Here is an 18820-nt window from a genome sequence, read left to right on the forward strand (position 1 = left end):
GCCAGTGATCGATAGAGGTTTATCCGGGATAATCAATCAATAAGAACTAAGAAGCATAATATATGTGAATGATGGAAGTTTCCATGATAATCGGAAGTAGTGGATGACCAGCTGGTTGTTATCTGGCACGGTAGGTGCAGAATAGTTATATCGATTTTGTCAATATTTCAAGTAGGCTAGGGTTAGCAAAATATTTCGTGGCTCGTTATTCGTTTCCAATTAATTAGGTCGCTCAATTCTAACTCGATTCATTATTAGCGAGGTCAAATTTGATCCACGTCTGTGGTGAAGCTTACAACCATCTGAATAGTTTTCGGTATCGTAGCGGTCATGAATTTGCATCTAGAACAACTTAATGTGAAAACAGCTTTCTGTCAAGGTGAATTGGACGAGGAGATTTATATGGTGCAGCCCGAGAGGTTTGAGACTCAGAAAAATGAAAGCCTTGTATGCAAGTTAAACAAAAGTCTATATGGCTTGAAGCAAATTCCAAAACAGTGGTACGTACAAAAATACATAAAACTCAACTCCTTGACAAAGAATCTCCAGCTTTGAGCTCGAACGATATAATAATGCGAGTAAATTTCCCTTTGTTCAGTCTGCTATGAGCAAAGCTCTTCTTGAAAGATCATATGCAAACCAATCAGGATCTAACCAGTGTGCTCGTTTTTCAGCTCGTTAACTACAAAAAGAAGATGATTTTTTTTTTATTACTTTTTCACTCCCTTTTTATGTCAATGAGAAGAGAATGAGATTCATTACAAGAAGAAAGCAAAATAATTTCTCTTTACATTATTCTCTTCTAAGCTAGATTTTCCAAAGTCAATGGAAACCAGACGTAAGTTTCACAAGGAAAAAGAAATTGAAAAAAATGCACCTGTCAGCAACAATATCTAATTAAAAATTGTGAAAGATTGAAGCTACTTCTGTTGCGATTTGAGATCAGAGACGGAGTCAGAAAATTAAAATCGGAAGGCAAAAATAAATACTAAAAATTTAAATTATAGGAGGACTTAATTTTCTTCCGCCCATAAATGTTCTGGTACCCCGAGTTATCATACCCGAGCGGTCCTCAATTAGTTTAACATAAAAAAAAACCTTTCAATATTATTTAACTTTCATTTCCAGCGCTAATATCCAAACATTTAAAGTTATATATGTTCATAACATTTTAAATGTTACTCGCAAGCATATAAACATCTGTCTGAAAGCATTTCTAGATAGATTTAACTCTAAACTACTTTTGTCTTCAAGTCAAAAAAAAAAAAATCTTTTCACCTACTCTTTTTTATTTTTTCTCTGATCATTATAATTTATTTTTCCGACGATCTGTGATGAATTTTACGAATCTAAAAATACGAACGTTTTATATTTGATTTTATCTTTCAAATAAGATCGATGAATAAATACTTTTGAGTAATTTTAAAGTCATTTGTTTTTTTAAAGTAAAACTCATAAGCACTTTAAATTTTCAAGTTTTTAAATCTCAGTTTACAACCATTAAAATTTTTAAGGCTTTGTACATGAGGTTTATATGTTTTGTACATGAGCTTTGTAAATGCAGTGTTATTGTTGAGGTTTATATTCTTTGAAGTGTTATTGTTGAGGTTTAAATTATTTGTACATGAGGTTTATATGTTTTATTCTAGAGATTAAAGTGTTATTAATGAGGTTTATATTCTTGTACATGAGGTTTATATGCTTGTAAACATATGTTTAAATTATTTTGAAGAAAAAAAAAAAAACTAAAAGTCATAGAGATTTAAAATGGTAAAAAAAATTACGACACAAATATAACTCGAAAGTTTTTCTTCATGGATCTCATTTGAAAGAGAAAAACGGGTAAAAAATGTTCATATTTTTAGATTCGCAAAATTTATCACGGATTGTCGAGAAAATTGATGAAAATGATCAGAGAAAAAAAAAAAAAAGTGGGTGAAATTAATCTTTCCGTTTTTGGCTTGAAAACAAAAGTAGTTAAGAGTTAAAATTATACAAATTTAGAATTTTAATGCTTGCAAATAGAGGTTTAAATGTTTGCGAGTAGCATTGTAAAATGTTATAAACAGAGCTTTAAATGTTTGAATATTAGCGCTGGAAATGAAAGTTAGATAACATTGAAAGTTTTTTTCTGTTAAACTAATTGGGGGACGCGCTTGGAAATTTTGTTTGGGATACAATTATCAGGCTCCTTGAGATAATAATAAATTGTGAAGTTTCTAAGGATATGTCGCCGAAATTTTTAAAAATACCATAATAAAAAAATAAACCATAACCATCAAAACTTGGAAATTCGAAAAATGCCCTGGCCTCATCCCCTAGATGCAAACCCAAAATAGGGGCCGCTTCCCCTAGATGCAGCCAATGGACCTCAGTTAGGCGATATGGCTCCTTTTTTCTGAGAACTTTTTAGTAGTTTGATTTTGTTATATTGGATTTAGAAGTTTGAAGTAGTTTTAAGAAGTTTTTTCTGAGAAGTTTTAAGTAGTTTGATTTAGAAAAATGTCATTATGTTGGGTTGAAAAATGAAGAAGCAATAAATAGAACAACATCATGCTTAATTAACTTAAGATACGCCTAACAAACATAAAATAAATATCCATTACAATAAAACTACTCATAAATAATATTCTTGGAAATACTACAAAAAAACAAACAATGCAATCAAAACATAAAATTGACTACTAGATAAATATCTATTACTTGTCTCTCAAGCTGAAAATTGACAAACAAAAATATATTGTTATTATTAAGTCTCAATAATTTTTTTTAAAGTGGAAATTGAATTTAAAAAGATGAATTAACTACCTCGTGCATCTCGAGCAGCTCTGTTTTGTCTTTCCTGTGTATTTCGGCCAGCTTGGTGTCCTCGCCTCCTATTATGTAGTAAATCCAGCCACATCGAAATCCTATTGACTCATCTTCGACCCAAAGTAACATTTTTTCATTTGGAACAAGGATAGGGCCGTCATTTTTCGGCCATTCCGACTGATTGTCATACACATGTCATTCACCCCTTCATGTGTTGATTAGTGTCTGGATGTGGTAGTAGTAATGTACAAACCTGCCAGGGTCAAGGCCTCGGAGACGACACAAGGCCAGAACATGAGAACATGGTAATCTGTCTAATTGTGGCTTTTAACATGTGCATGTAACCGCGTTCTCATCCGTGATTACCACCGTATATTAGTAATTCGCCTTAGTAAACCGGTCAGAAGCGTCACACATGTATGCATTAACCCTCTCTTGTGTGGATGTTACCTCAAACTCGTTCAAGTTGCCAAATCCCCTAGCGTCTTCATATCATTGTATAGTATCTTCCAGACTCCATCATTCTGAACAGGAGATAGTTTGAACCAGGTATGTGCTGAATCAATCGGCATGCTAATTTTGGCCTAGACTTTTGCTAAACCCAGAACGGGTAGCACCCGTTTTGCCCGGCCCGTACCCGTTACCCGTGGTACCCGTACCCGTTGCCCGGGTACAAACGGGTAGACGGGTACGGGTAATAAACGGACCGGAGAACGTGATTTAAAAAATAACCCGTTGTACCCGTACCCGTCTACCCGCCAACCCGTACCCGCCTACCCGTACCCCTATACCCGCCTACCCGTACCCGTTACCCGTACCCTTTACCCGGTTGCCCGTACCCGTTACCCGTACCCGTTACCCGTTACCCGTACCCGCCAACTTTACCCGTACCCACTTTTGAAATTCAAATTTTGAATTGTACCGCCGGTTCAAGAGGGGCCCGGTCCGGGTCAAATCAAACCCGGCCGGACCCACCCGGGTCACGTCGGTTTTTTTTTTTTTTTTTTTTTTTTTTTTTTTTTTCAAATTTTATTCCCTCTCCAATTTTTTCTTTAAATACACCCCTCTAATCCTCTTCCTCTCCACATTCTAACTCAAATTCTCAAATTCTCAATCCCTCAAACTCAATCTCAAATTCTCATTTTTCATTATTCTCAATTTTTAAATTTATTTTTAAAAAAATATATAGTTGTAATTTAATTCATTTTACCAATACGCAAACAGAATTAGAGGTTCGCTAAACCCGTTACGGAATTACGAAGGTATCAAAATTACAAAGTTCGGCACCTCCCGCAAGATTTTTCCGCGAAATTTAAAGGTTAGATTTATTTTATGTTAGATTAATTTATTTTTGTAGAGTAATTTAAAATTTGATATTAGATTTATTGTTGTAGATAAATGTATAATTTAAATTGAATGTTAGATTTAGTTTATGATAGATTTGTTAGATTTATTTAATTTATGTTAGATTTGTTAGATTTATTGAATGTTACAATTATTTAATTTATGTTAGATTTGTTAGATGTGATTATGTGAACTTGTGAAATAATTTCTAAACATTTCAATTAGTTTTTAAATTATTCATTTTAAAGAACAATTACTAACAAAAAAAAAGTTAGAACTCCGCCTATGTTATTTTACATAGCCGGTCCCAAGCCCGGAATAAAGGAGGAGGGTAACTTTTATTTTTTAATCTATTGTTTTCAAATTATTCATAATTATTTTTAATGTAATAAATTAATTTAAGATATTATTATTTATAATTTATTGTTTTAATTATAATGAGAATTTGAAAATAAAATAAAATGACTTGCTTAAAGAAATAAATAAATAGATTTGTACTTAGCCGTATAAATATACAAATTTTCGTACGAATAATTTTTATATATAAGGTACAAATTTTATTCATTTATAAATTATAAAGACGCGACTTGATAATTTCATGTATATATATACTCTATTTGATATCGAACTATTCATATTATAAAAATCGAATTATAAACACGTAATAATATTTATACGACACTGTAAAAAAAACAGAAAAAAACATATTAAACAAAACAGGAAAAAAAACAGAAACAAAGACAGAAAAAATAAAAAAACGGAAATACAAAACTGAAAAAAAAAACTGAAAAAAAAAAAAACTGAAAAAAAACAGAAAGAAAAACAGAAAAAAAAAACAGAAAAAAAACGGAAAGAAAAACAGAAAAAAAAACAAGGAAAAAACAGAAAAAAAAAAAAAAAAAAGGGCGGACCGGACCCGTACCCGGATACCCGGACCCGTACCCGCGGTACCCGTACCCGTCAACCCGCAACGGGTACGGGTAATAAACGGACCGGATATACATTTTTGGAAATTTACCCGTCTACCCGTTACGGGTTTTACCCGTACCCGACCTACCCCTTTACCCGTCCTACCCGTTACCCGTAACGGGTAACCCGGAACGGGTCACGGGTTACCCGTTAGCAAATGTCTATTTTGGCCTGAATATCAAGGTCATACCGATCCTAATTCAATCTCAGATTCTGACCAATAATCAATTTCAGGGCCACCAAATCAGTACCCGGCATTACCGGTATCACAGAAACAGGCTCGATGATGTAAAAACCCCCCATTACCGGTATCAAAACCTCACCACCAGTGTAAACAGATACCATAATAGTCATTTTGGTCTGAGTATACACAAAAACCTAAAATTGCAAATTAACTAAATTAATTACTATTCTACTGAAAAAATGAAAAAAAAATTTAAAAAAAAAAGAGAAAATAAAAACTTATAGTTTAGAAGTTCTGACCCAGGAGAGAGAGTTGTTGTTGTGAGAAATGAATTTCTCTCTCCAAAATATATTTTATAGAAAATTAGCATGGGGCCGCAGCGCCTAGCTGAGCTCCCCTTGGGCCGCATCTAGGAGAAGCAGTCCCCTATCTGGGTCCGCTTCTAGGGATGCGGTCAGAGCATTTTCAAAAATTTCAAGTTTTGATGGTTATTTGTTTTTTTTTGTATTATGGTATTTTTAAAAATTTCAGGATATGTCGCTTTCAAAATTTTCACCTTAAGTTTTATCGAATTAAATGATCAGATAAATGACCATCGTAATTGCTCTCAGATCTTGGAAAAATAATATACAATCTTGCTAATTGAAATAAAAAAAAAATTCAAGATTGAAATCGGTACCTTAAAATAATAATGCATGCTAAATCCGATGAAAGCTTGTAGAATTATAATTATTCTTGCACAATAATAAGAGAAATCCTATTTTGCATTTCTAGTGTTAATTTTTTTCAATTGTTAATTAAGTATTTAAATGAAGTACTCTAGCTAGCATTTATTCTGATTTGTTTGATCCATGATATTATGTCCTATTAAGAAAAAATAATCTAGAATTCTAATTATATATGCTTAGCTGGTGAGTTAAATCAAGGTCAATAATTCAAATTTATCATTATAGTCCAATTCAACAACTTTAAAATTAATTAAAGTCGTAAATAAATAAATAAAAGACATCACAAAAATTCAGAAGTACGCTGCATAAGAGCATAAGAAATCGTCATGCTAAAGGGGTAACTTAAAAATTAAGTTTGGATCCGGATCATTGGATTAGAATCACAACCAATTCAATCCAAATTAACTAGAATTTATGGAGCCTTTTTAATATCTATGCAGATTCTGATCAGACGGTCCGAATTCAAACTCATACTTTGAGTAATGACTTTAGGGTATCTGATTTTTTTTTTTTTTAAATCTTCACAGAAGCTGCGAAGTTGTGAGGAGAAATCGAACTCTCGACCTTTGGGTACAACAACTCTAGAACTTTTTCCTAGCCAATTGTGCTACCTCTGCTTTTTCTAAGGTATCTGAATTCAATGCTAATGACTGCTAATGAACGCAACATAACGTTGTTCGTGTAAATGTAATAATTATTTTGTTGGCATGTTAGCTGCCTATAGCTGGCCAAAGATTCTTTGACATTTTTGACAAATGAATCAAATCATGTATGGTGCATTAATTAGGTCGCTCTCGTAGGAGATTTTATCTATAAAATATTTAGCATGAGAAACGGATGAACTCATACATACTTATTCTTTATTTCTTCGTCAAATGATCTACCGATTCCACGCAACTCATGCATGCTTATTTTTCGTTTCTTTGTCAAATGATCCACCTATTACATGCAATATAACGGGAGGCATTATGTGTTCTTTGGTAATCAATAGTGGCGGATCTACTGTAGCACAGGGGGTTAGCCGCCACCCCCATCAAGATTTTGAATTTTAGTGGTGATCTATTGGTACTGATTGACTTTGCTCCTCTCTGGAAATTTTTTTGCCCTTCTTTGAATGTTTAATTTGTAATTCAGGTTAAATTTAGTGTTAAAATTAAAATAAATTTTTTGAATTATGATTGGTAATATTAATTATAAGTTAGGTATTGGAAAATATAAGTCAAAACATTTTTTTTTTATCGAGTATCCAATTAGTTAATGGGTTTAAATCCGATAAGCTATTTAAACCCGATTCGATATTTTTTTGTCCCCCACCCCCCCCCCCCCTCCCCTCCGACGACGAAAATTATAGGTCCGCCCCTGGACTAATCATCTGAGGCAGAAATAAAATAAAAAATAAAAAAAGATTAGAGAACCAACTTTTGGTTTAATTAGTAGTAAAGGTAATGTTTTTTGTGTGGGAGATTGCAGGTTCAAAATTCATAATGAGTAATTCTTTGTGAATATTAAATAGTTGGATGACTTTACCTCCAATCTTTACTTGAAAGAAAACAAATATATTAAAAACCAAGACGTAAAATTCATTCATTTGAACTTTATAATTTTAGCATTATTTCGCTCCATTCTTTGTATCCTTCATCTCTCGCACATAATGTATGACAATTTAAATTTGAACTCAAGTTTCTACAACTAAAAGATAGAATCCTAAGATTCCTAACTCTTAAGTACTTAAAGCTACAAGCACTATTAAACATTTTATAAGAGAAGTTGAATGATATAAAATAAAATAAAAAATTAATTAAATTTTAATATACATGTTTAAAATTTTTAAAATCATGAGAGTGGCTAAGCATCAGGGGCGGACGCAGGATTTTTGTCAGGGCGGGGCAATAATCGGATGCAAATAGCTTATCGGGTTCAAACTCAATAGCTTATCGGGTACAATTCAACATAACAAAAAAAAAATACCAATCAATATAATAAAAATCCTAAATTACTTGAAAAAAATCAACAATTCAACATTTATAGGGAATTTGAAATCAACATTTTGGTTCAACTTGGTAGCCTCTGCCTTTGAATTCAAAAAAATATAAAAAATAAAAATTTTTTGGTTCAACTAATTTTCGCTATTTGGGATCAGCGCCTATTTGGGCTCCGCTAATTTGTTTCGCTCAGAGTTTATATGGGCTCCGTTCTGTCTATTAGAATTCCAAAATGGACTACAGGGGGGCAATTTGAATTACAGGGAGGGGCAGAGGTCCGAAAAACAGATTTTTAGCACTATTTTTGAAAATCCAGCGGGGGGCAGCTGACCCCCCTGTGCTACAGTAGATCCGCCCCTGCTAAGCATCATCTAATTTGATTATAGATCCGTTTATGCTAACCTTTTTTTTAGTTCTTATTTTAGATTTATAATATCTCTAATTTGAAGCATACTCTTGGACCTTTTTTTCTTCTCCTCATTGTTTTGATCATAATCCAGCACGAAGCAATTAGAATCTAGAAAAATATCAATCTACAAATGCAATACCATTGATTTAATAATGTAAGGATGTGAAGCTTGCACTAGCTGGTATGGATTTGCATGCCAGATTTGACCCTCCTTTTTACATTTTCTCATTTGAGAGGAAATGGTTTTGGATTATTTAGTGTAAGAAGGATTTTTGACCCAAAATTAAGCCACTAATTAGCAATGCTTAGACATTGCTAGCATGGGCCTAATCAAGTAAGATCTTTTCATAATCCTTAGTAGGCCGACTATATTTGGGTGTATTAGGGAACCGCGATCGATTCACAAATTTACAAATTAGCATCACATAAAATTAGGATTATATATTTGATAGAGGCCGACTACCAAAAATCGATATAATTATCAGTTAGAACCGTTCAATTCGTATTTCGATTCGCAAGAACTTAATCTACACGAATTTTAAAGCATTCTACACAAATTTTAAAGTAAATCGGACACTCCAACTAATGTCCATCGGACGCCCTTATAAGCCTAACACTATGTTGCATGGATACGGGTACGGGTATTGTGTCGGATACGACACGGGTACGGCGACACGGCAATTCTAAAAAATAGAGGATACGACACGGTTATTAACATATATTATTTTTAATTAATTTATATATTGTATTTAGATAATCATAACTTAAATCAAATCTGTAGAAAAAAGAAAGACTTCATTCTAGTATAAGATAAATACAGTATTAACTAAATCTTAACATATGTGATGCTTTAGTGTAGTGGTAAATATATTGACCCACACTTGGGAGGTCCCAAGTTCGAACCAAGCTAGCAGCGAAAAAAAAAACTCTGCACGGTCCACACGCACGGGCTGGTGTCCACGGCCGCGGTCCACACGCACGGACTGGTCCACGGGCGCGGCTCACGGGTTCGCGGGTCACAGGCACGTATCCATCCGTGTCCGGACCGTATCAGATGTGTCAACGCGGTATCAGAGACCGTATCAACATGGTTGGGACACGCCAGCTCACCTAATAACTGGCGTTTTTGATACGTATCGTGGCTGTGTCGGAGGCGTGTCGGTGTCGGATACATGTTGGACACGGGTACAATGGGTTTTTAGGAGTGTCAGGGTAACATAGGCCTAACATATTCCTCTCCGGCGAGATTTTTGATGCATGTGTACGATGAACTGCAAGTGTACATGAACTCCTCCATTACAATTCATATATCGATTTGTACTCAACTTATACTTAATTTGTCGAAAATTTGTATTCTAAGATATTAAAATTTTGTAAGTATACTATACGTATATTTAAATATATAATAGATACTTTGACATGTTCCCACATGATTGTTAGAGCATCTACAATGATAATTGTTTTAGCAGAATTGCTAATCTGATGTGTCAATTGCTAATATAATTGCTGGAATGTACCACAGTTTCTAAATTAGCAAATTTTCTCTAAAAGCAAACGTTTGTTTAAGTGTTCTTTATTCCACTGTTATTAAAACTGGGCTGGACCAAACGGTCGGACCGGAAAAAAATCAGAACCAGACCTATTTATGGTTTGGTTTGTTTAGATGATCGGATCTACAACTGAACCGCTTAATATCGGTTTAATTGACCGGTTTTTGGTAAAGACCAGTAACTCGTCCTCTAGAAAAATCAGATTTTAAACGAGCTCAGCTTTTGATACACATTTTCATCATTAATTAAGAGAAAGAGACAAGAAATAAGAAGCTATTGCGCGAGGCTCTAATCCGTACCTTACACCATGTAAAGTCACAAAGGTACATACTAAGATGAGATTTATTTTATATTATAAAATTTACACAAAAGACCTTAAGGTTTTAGATATATTAAACTACTTAATTATGTATAGTATAAAAAGTAGAAACTATTATTTATAACTAGGGTGTTCTTAAGCTCACCAAAGTGTTTGGTGAGCTTAACTCCAAAACTCATCAAATTAATTTTAAATGACGAATCTGAACCGTTGAAATCTACCTACCTTACGACTGATGTGTCTACATGTGAAAATTTTAAACATTTGAATTAATTTAGTATAAAGTCAATTCATCAAAATTAGAAGGTTAATAAATTAATTTTAGTGCATTCATTTTTTGAATATATTTTGACCGCTTGACTTTATACTAAATTAATTCAAATGTTTAAAATTTTCACATGTAGACGCATCACACCTCGGAATAAGCAGCAATTCAATCTTTGTTTTTAACGTGCGCTGCAAGTATTCAAAACTGGAATTGAAATCTGTTGCAATCCCAAGTTCGAAACAGTATTTCTAAAATCCCTGAAATTCTGAATCCAACCATTCAATTTTTCATATGCACACATCTCATAACAGCTGGATTTTTTGTGCACGCATCTCAAAACAGTTTAACGGTTGGATTCAGAAAGGCAGGGATTTCAGGAACACTGTTCACAAGTGAGAATTTTCAGCAGATTCGTTTCCTCAAAGCTGTTATGTCAAAGTGTATCCTAGATATTATAGTTGAAAAATATTCTCATAAATATTATAAAATTAGATTACTTGAGTTTCAATCTTTATTTAAAAACCAATTGTCACGCTAAATATTTTTTGTTAGAGTATATGTTGTTGAATTAATAAACTTAATTTAGTATTTGGTGAAATATTTAGAATGTTGTAGGAAAATATCTAAGAAATGAGTATTCTAGAAAGTTAGAGAAATATCTTAGTCTAGAGTATTCATAAGAAATATCTAGAAAATAGAAGGATAGGAGTAGAAATATCTAGATATTTTGTATAAGGTGTAATAGGTCTAGAATGTTCCCAGGAGTAGTTTAAATAGAGGTGTCATGCACTTTAAATGGAACCAACAAAAATCAAGAAGAAATAAAACAAGCCTTTCAAGAGCATCTTGTGTCTCTCCTTCACATACTTCCTCAAACTCCACCAAAACATATAAACACAATAGTACCTCATAATCTTCCAACAGTGGTATCAGAGCCGAAGGTTCGAAGAAGAGAGCCATGGCAAGCGATAGCTCGGCATTTGGTCAAGTTACATTTCCTCGCCTCACAAAGACAAATTATGAGAATTGGAGCATCCAAATGAAGGCGTTGCTCGGGTCGCTTGATGTTTGGGAAGTAGTCTTGAGTGGCTATGAAGAGAAGACCGATACCGACAAACTACCCGCCAATGAGTTAAAGGCATTGAGAGAATCGCGAAAGAAGGATAAAACCACGCTCTACAACCTATTTCAAGCCGTTGATGAATCGGGCTTTGAGAAGATAGCGAGTGCGACTACATCCAAGCAAGCTTGGGAGATCCTCGAGAAGGCATACAAAGGTGCCGATCGAGTCAAGCAAATGCGCCTACAAACACTCCGAGGTGAGTTCGAGGCGTTGAAGATGAAAGAGTCAGAAGGTGTGTCGGACTATATCACTCGGGTACAATATATTGTGAATCAAATGAAGAGAAATGATGAGACATTAACCGAGGCATGCGTGGTGGAGAAGGTTCTTCGATCTTTGATCGGTGAGTTTGAAAATGTAGTTTGTGCAATTGAAGAATCAAGAAACTTAGTAGAAATGACCATTGAAGACCTCACAAGTTCCTTAGAGGTTCATGAGCAAAGAAAAAAGAAGAAGAAGCAACAGACGCTAGAAGAAGCGTTGCAAGTAAAAGCAACATTGAAATAAGACACACCATACAACGGTGAGAGGAGCCAAGGTCGCGGTAGCCGTGGTGGTCAATGGTATGGTCACAACAAAGGTCGTGGTAGAAGTCATAGTGATTATGAAGAAAAAAGCCAAAACAATTGGCGCAATGGAGGACATGGTCAAGGAAGAGGAGGCCGGTCAAATCGGCAAAATGTACAATGCTATAATTGCGGTAAGTATGGTCATTTTGCAAGTGATTGTAGGTACAAGAGAAAGGTGGAGGAGAATGTGAATTTTGCAATCCAAGAAGAACAAAAGGATGGTTGCGTGTTATATGTCGAGAAGGAGAGTACTTTTCAAAATGAAAGTATGTGGTATCTTGATATGCGCGCTAGCAACCACATGTGCGGTGTCACACCCTGCGGCCACAAGTCGTGACAGTCCCCCGCCGTAAGCATACAACGCCGTGTATGCTTACAAGGCAATTAACAATTTAAACCAAACAACACGCAATTCAAAACAAGTTTCTAATATATAATCAGAGTACACAGTCTGGACAGTAAATAATACAACATAAGTATCTCATCCGGATACCAACCATGAGGCCTACCCTAAAACTATACACCAAAATATCTAGGGTCCTGAGATGGTCAGCTACTATGGCCTACTACTCGCGTGCCTCTCCGGAATCAGTCGCACCAGTACCTGTAAAATAACCGGGAGGGTGGGGGTGAGAATAAATTCCCAGTGCGAATTTGCCACAGATAGACTATTGGACTTGCAATCAAACTCTATATTCAACAATGAAACCCAAACAATAACAGTTCAAACAGATATATATAATCATAAATAACAGAATGCCAATGCTCGACAACAGTTTAATCAACCTGAAACACAGTTCACGGAATTTCCAAGGTGAATTTCAAACACAACATATATTTTGGCTTAACTCAATTCAATAACTCAATTCAATAGGGCTTGTAACAATTACAGATGTTCTTTCGAGCTGAACCATTATCAAACCCACATCTGTAGGGTTACTGACACCTACAGATGGCCAACCGCTGGACCTTTTATCTGACACCCATCTGCAATCGCTTGGCTTAACAGTTTATTAAGGTCTGGTTTGAATCATATAAAGAAAATCCTCTCTGGAATCATTCCAATAGTCGTAATATTCAATTGACCTTTCAAATGCATTAACACGTAGGAGAATGCCACCGAGCCATAGACGTTACACATGTCACCCACGATTTCCAATCACATCTCATAAAATAATCACCCTCCCTCGTCCCAACTGGTACTGGGAATATCGAGGGCCGTTCACCTAAGGCCATTTAGGATCCTGGGAATCCAAGTCAGCATACAGCCCGACTTGGCAAATTCATTGGATCCAAGTGCTTAACTTCGTAAATCCATTCACATACATATCAAATCAGATCATAATAGATCGACACAACCTACAACCATACCAGCATGCAAATCACTCAATTCAGATCAATTCGAGTTTAATTTGATTGGGCTATGCAAATGCTTTACACAATTCAGTGATGCAATCAATGATATTCAACATGACAAACGAATACACAGTTTAATTCCTGAAAATAAAGTATCAAACAAGTCCAAGAATCCCGCACCTTAGTATGACGAGCGTACCGCTTAATTTAAGGATCGGACGTCTCGTATTGTCTCGCAAGTTCTTGCTCGACCGAGCCTACACCTATATTATACGTATACTTGGTTTAACATTGGTTCAGGATCGAGAGGTTTACTCGAGTTACTTCTAGGGCTTATACCTTCCCTAATCAATTTCTATGTGTTTGGTATCAATTCGTTCGGTTCATTATTTCTTACCAAAATCCTCTAAAACCACACAATCTCATCTAGGTCCTCTGGACCATACAACTCTCCATTTGGTAACCATCAATCACCGTTTCACTACTTTGGTTCTCGGTTCATTTCAATTTACCGTTTGGTTTACCCTAATTTGGTCAAAACCTCAAATCAGCCGTTAAATGTTCTAAAAATTCACGATCCGGAGGCAACCCTAGCGATTACAAGTCTAATTGGTCGGGTTAAGAAAATCAAATCACGATTATGCCAACTTTTAATTTTGGCACGAAATCCTAGAAATCAGATTTCACAAATCGGAAGAAATCGGAAAAAAGATTGACAAACAAACTAGTAAGGAGTGTAGAGGAACTAGTTCTCGAGAAATTCGAACACAAATCTCGGGTTTAAAACGAGAATCTGAGAAATCGAGAAAATTCGAGTTTTCGAAAGAAAGAAGGAGAGAAAGAAATACCAAATAGGAGGGTTCGGAGAGATCCTCGGCTGCTTTCTCGGTTCTAAACTCGATTTCTCGCAACAATCGGGAGTCTGAAAGAAACGGAAACTCACGAGCTCTTTTTCTTCTCTCTTGGACGAAAATCACTTAAAAATGGGGAATGGTGGAAGAGAGAGAGAGAGAGAAGCTTTGATTTGGATTTTAGGGTTAAAATTACCCTGAATGCGGATGCACCCATCCGGACTGCGGGTGGCTTGACCCGCACTCGGGACTTAGAAAGTTTTCAGACCAAATTCAAGAAAATCCGAGCCTAGTGCGGATGAATCCCACCCGCACTGCGGGTCAACTTCATCCGCACTCACTACTTAGCCGATTTCAGGAAAATTCAGTGCAATACAGAAATTCATGAGTGCGGCTGGACCTATCCGCACTGCGGGTCACTCACCCGCACTCAGTACTTAGTCAATTTTGGACCAACACAGAATTGCATGAGTGCGGATGCACCCACCCGCACTGCGGGTCAATCCCATCCGCACTGAGCCTATAAAATTCCAAAATCTCGAAATTTCGATGCGGTTTCGATTCACACTTAACCTACTTATTTAGGAGAACCTTAATTAAGGTTTAAACTTCCATTTTATTAGCAAAATTAACTTGATTCTTGTTTTTAATTCATTTGAATTTAATTGTAAAAAGTTCGTAACGTAACATGCGGTCACAAGCATTTGTTCACAAAAATGAAAAAGGTAACAAATTGCCATGTTACATTCGGTGATACTTCCAAGGTGAGCGTAAAGGGTCTTGGTAATATTTATATTCAATCAAAAGATGGTTCTCAAAATTGTGTCCAAAATGTGTATTATGTGCTCGATATGAAAACTAATATTTTAAGTTTGGGTCAATTACTAGAAAAGAGATACTCGATTTTTATGAAGAATCGGACCTTATATTTGCGAAACCAAAAGAATCAATTAATGACAAAAGTTGAAATAACCCAAAACCGAATGTTCAAATTAAACCTAGTCAATTTTTGGGAAAATTGTTTAAAACCAAGTGTGGAAGATGAAAATTGGTTATGGCACATGAGACGTGGACACCTAAATTTTGGTGGCATAAAAGAAATGGCAAGCAAAAAGATGGTCCGTGGATTATCCCAGATCAATATGCCCGACAAATTTTGTGAATGATGCATGTTTGGCAAGCAAACAAGAAATAGTTTTTCGAAGAAGTCAGAATTTCGGGCAAAGAGACCTCTTGAGTTGGTGCACACTGATATTTGTCGACCGATAACTCCAACATCACTCGGTGAGAACCGGTACTTTATTACTTTTATTGATGATTTTACTTGAACAACTTAGGTTTATTTTCTAAAGGAAAAATCAGAAGCTTTTGAGACTTTTAAAAGATTTAAGACCCTTGTTGAAAAAGAAAGTAGTTATTTTATAAAAGCATTAAGATCTGACCGAGGAGGTGAGTTCACCTCAACTGTATTTGAGAATTTTTGCAAGGAACATGGCATAAGGCGTCCATTGATCGCACCATATTCACCTCAACAAAATGGCGTGGCCGAAAAAAAGAATCGGACCATTCTCGACATGGCTCGAAGCATGCTCAAGACAAAAAAATATGCCAAAAAAGTTTTGGACTGGAGCAGTGAATTGTACCGTGTACGTGCAAAACCAGTGCAAGCATACAAACTTGGATGACATGACTCCGGAAGAAGCATGGAGTGGTCGGAGACCAACGGTGAAGCACTTGAAGGTGTTCGGTAGCGTGGCATATGCGCACATACCAGATCAGAGACGAACCAAATTATATGACCCAATTAACAAAAAGTCGATTATTAGTCGTGATGTGCAGGTAAATGAAGATGCAACTTGGAATTTGAGTTCAATGGTAGAAGTGCCACATAGTCATGAAGAGGAAGAAGAGATGCCCACAAAAGAACTAGAGCAACTCCTGAAGATCAAGACAACAATGACAACCTCGCCTTTATCCGACGATGAAGCAGGAACACCGAAAACAAGGAGTTTGGAGGACTTGTACGACACGACTAACGAGTTACACCTGGTGTGTCTTTTGGCAGAAGGCGAGAATATCTTCTTTGAAGAAGCAATCAAAGATAACAAGTGGCGAGCCGTTATGGATGAAGAAATTCGAGCAATCGAGAAGAATGACACATGGAAGCTTAATGGCCACGAAACGATTAGAGTCAAGTGGGTGTACAAAATAAAGAAAAACTGAAAATGAGGAAGTTGAAAAGTACAAGGCAAGACTAGTGGCGAAAGGTTATAAGCAACGAGCCGGAAAAGATTATAAAGAAGTATTTGCGCCGGTGGCTAGGATGGAGACAATTCGGCTTTTGATCTCACTAGCAGCCCAATCAAAGTGAAAATTTTATCAAATGGATGTCAAGTCGGCTTTTCTCAATGGAGATTTAGAAGAAGAAATATATGTTGAACAACCCCCCGGGTATGTGAAAGCGAAAATAAAGGTAAAGTTCTAAAACTTAAGAAAATATTATATGGATTGAAACAAGCACCAAGAGCTTAGAATACCAAAATAGACCAATATTTTAAATCACACGGTTTCGTGCAATGCCCGTATGAACATGCCCTTTATGCCAAGGTAGAAGATGGAGAAATGTTATTGGTGGCTTTATACGTTGATGATTTAATATTTATGGGCAGCAACAATAAAATGGTTGAGAATTTTAAGAGGGCCATGATGCGAGATTTTGAGATGATCGATTTGGGTCTTATGTCATTTTTTTCTCGATATTGAGGTGAAACAAGTTGATGATGGTATTTTTATTTTCCAAGAGACTTATGCAAAAGAAATTTTGAAGAGATTTAAGATGTCAGATTGTAACCCGGTTAGTACGCTGATCGATTGTGGCACAAAGTTAAGTCGGTACGATGAAGGAAAGATTATTGATGCAACTTTGTATAAGAGCTTGGTTGGAAGCTTGCGTTACTTAATGTGCACAAGGCCGCATATCTTATATGCAGTCAATTTGGTGAGCCGGTACATGGAAGAACCAAAATCAACACATTGGAAGGCCATCAAAAGGATTCTCCGCTACATCCGAGGTACAATATCTGTTGGATTATTTTATTCCACATCTACTAATGAATTTTGTATTTTCAGTTATTCAGATAGCAATTGGATGGGAGATGTGGATGATAGAAAAAACACCTCAGGCTTTGTATTTTACATGGGCGATACAACATTTACATGGCTCTCGAAAAAACGACCAATTGTGACGCTATCGACTTGTGAAGCGGAGTATGTAGCAGCAGTGACATGCATGACACATTCTCCACTACATTCGAGGTACGATATCTGTTGGATTATTTTATTCCACATCTACTAATGAATTTTGTATTTCCAGTTATTCGGATAGCAATTGGATGGGAGATGTGGATGATAGAAAAAACACCTCAGGCTTTGTATTTTACATGGGCGATACAGCATTTACATGGCTCTCGAAAAAACAACCAATTGTGACGCTATCGACTTGTGAAGCGGAGTATGTAGCAGCAGTGACGCGTGACACATGCCGTCTGGTTAAAGAGGTTGTTGGGAGAAATTAATTTTCAATAAGATGGTCCAACTAAAATTTTTGTGGACAACAAGTCGGCAATCGAACTTGCGAAGAACCCGGTACATCATGAAAGAAATAAGCATAATGATGTGTGATTTTATTTTATTCGAGAGCACGTGAAGGAAGAAAAAATAGAGCTTGAATATGCCAAGAGTGAAGACCAAGTAGCTGACATCTTTACGAAGTCGTTGCTAAGTAGGTTGTTCGAGAAGTTCAAGTTTCTACTCGGCATGAAGGATGGAAGAGAAATTAAGTTTAAGGGGGGGTGTGTTGAATTAATAAACTTAATTTAGTATATTTGGTGAAATATTTAGAATGGTGTAGGAAAATATCTAGGAGATGAGTATTCTAGAAAGTCAGAGAAATATCTTAGTCTAGAGTATTCATGAGAAATATTTAGAAAATGGATAAGGATAGGAGTAGAAATATCTAGATATTTTGTATGAGGTGTAATAGGTCTATAATATTCTTAGGAGTAGTTTAAATAGAGGTTCCATGCACTTGAAATGGAACCAACAAAAATCAAGAAGAAACATATAAACACACTTCTTGTGTCTCTCCTTCACATATAAACAAGCATTTCAAGAGCATCTTGTATCTCTCCTTCACATACTTCTTCAAACTCCACCAAAACATATAAACACCATAGTACCTCATAATATTCCAACATATGCATCAGAGACTAAACTTGCTCTCATGTTCAAAGTAGTTAGATCTGCATTAAGACACGTACACATTTGATCCAAACAAGTTTTAAAAATGTTTGTATGA

General features: G+C 35.7%; 2 protein-coding genes across 2 annotated transcripts in view; both read left to right on the forward strand.

Moving 5' to 3' along the window:
* LOC144574906 (2-dehydro-3-deoxyphosphooctonate aldolase-like) overlaps positions 1-18820 on the forward strand; it is a 61183-nt gene that overhangs the window by 1073 nt on the left and 41290 nt on the right. The window lies entirely within an intron of this gene.
* LOC144574651 (uncharacterized) lies at positions 11523-12194 on the forward strand. The gene has a single exon (XM_078324661.1). The coding sequence runs from the start codon at positions 11523-11525 to the stop codon at positions 12192-12194; it is 672 nt and encodes a 223-aa protein (XP_078180787.1).

This window comes from Carex rostrata, chromosome 23, assembly GCF_964058835.1.
Source record: "Carex rostrata chromosome 23, lpCarRost1.2, whole genome shotgun sequence".
Classification (NCBI taxonomy): Eukaryota; Viridiplantae; Streptophyta; class Magnoliopsida; order Poales; family Cyperaceae; genus Carex; species Carex rostrata.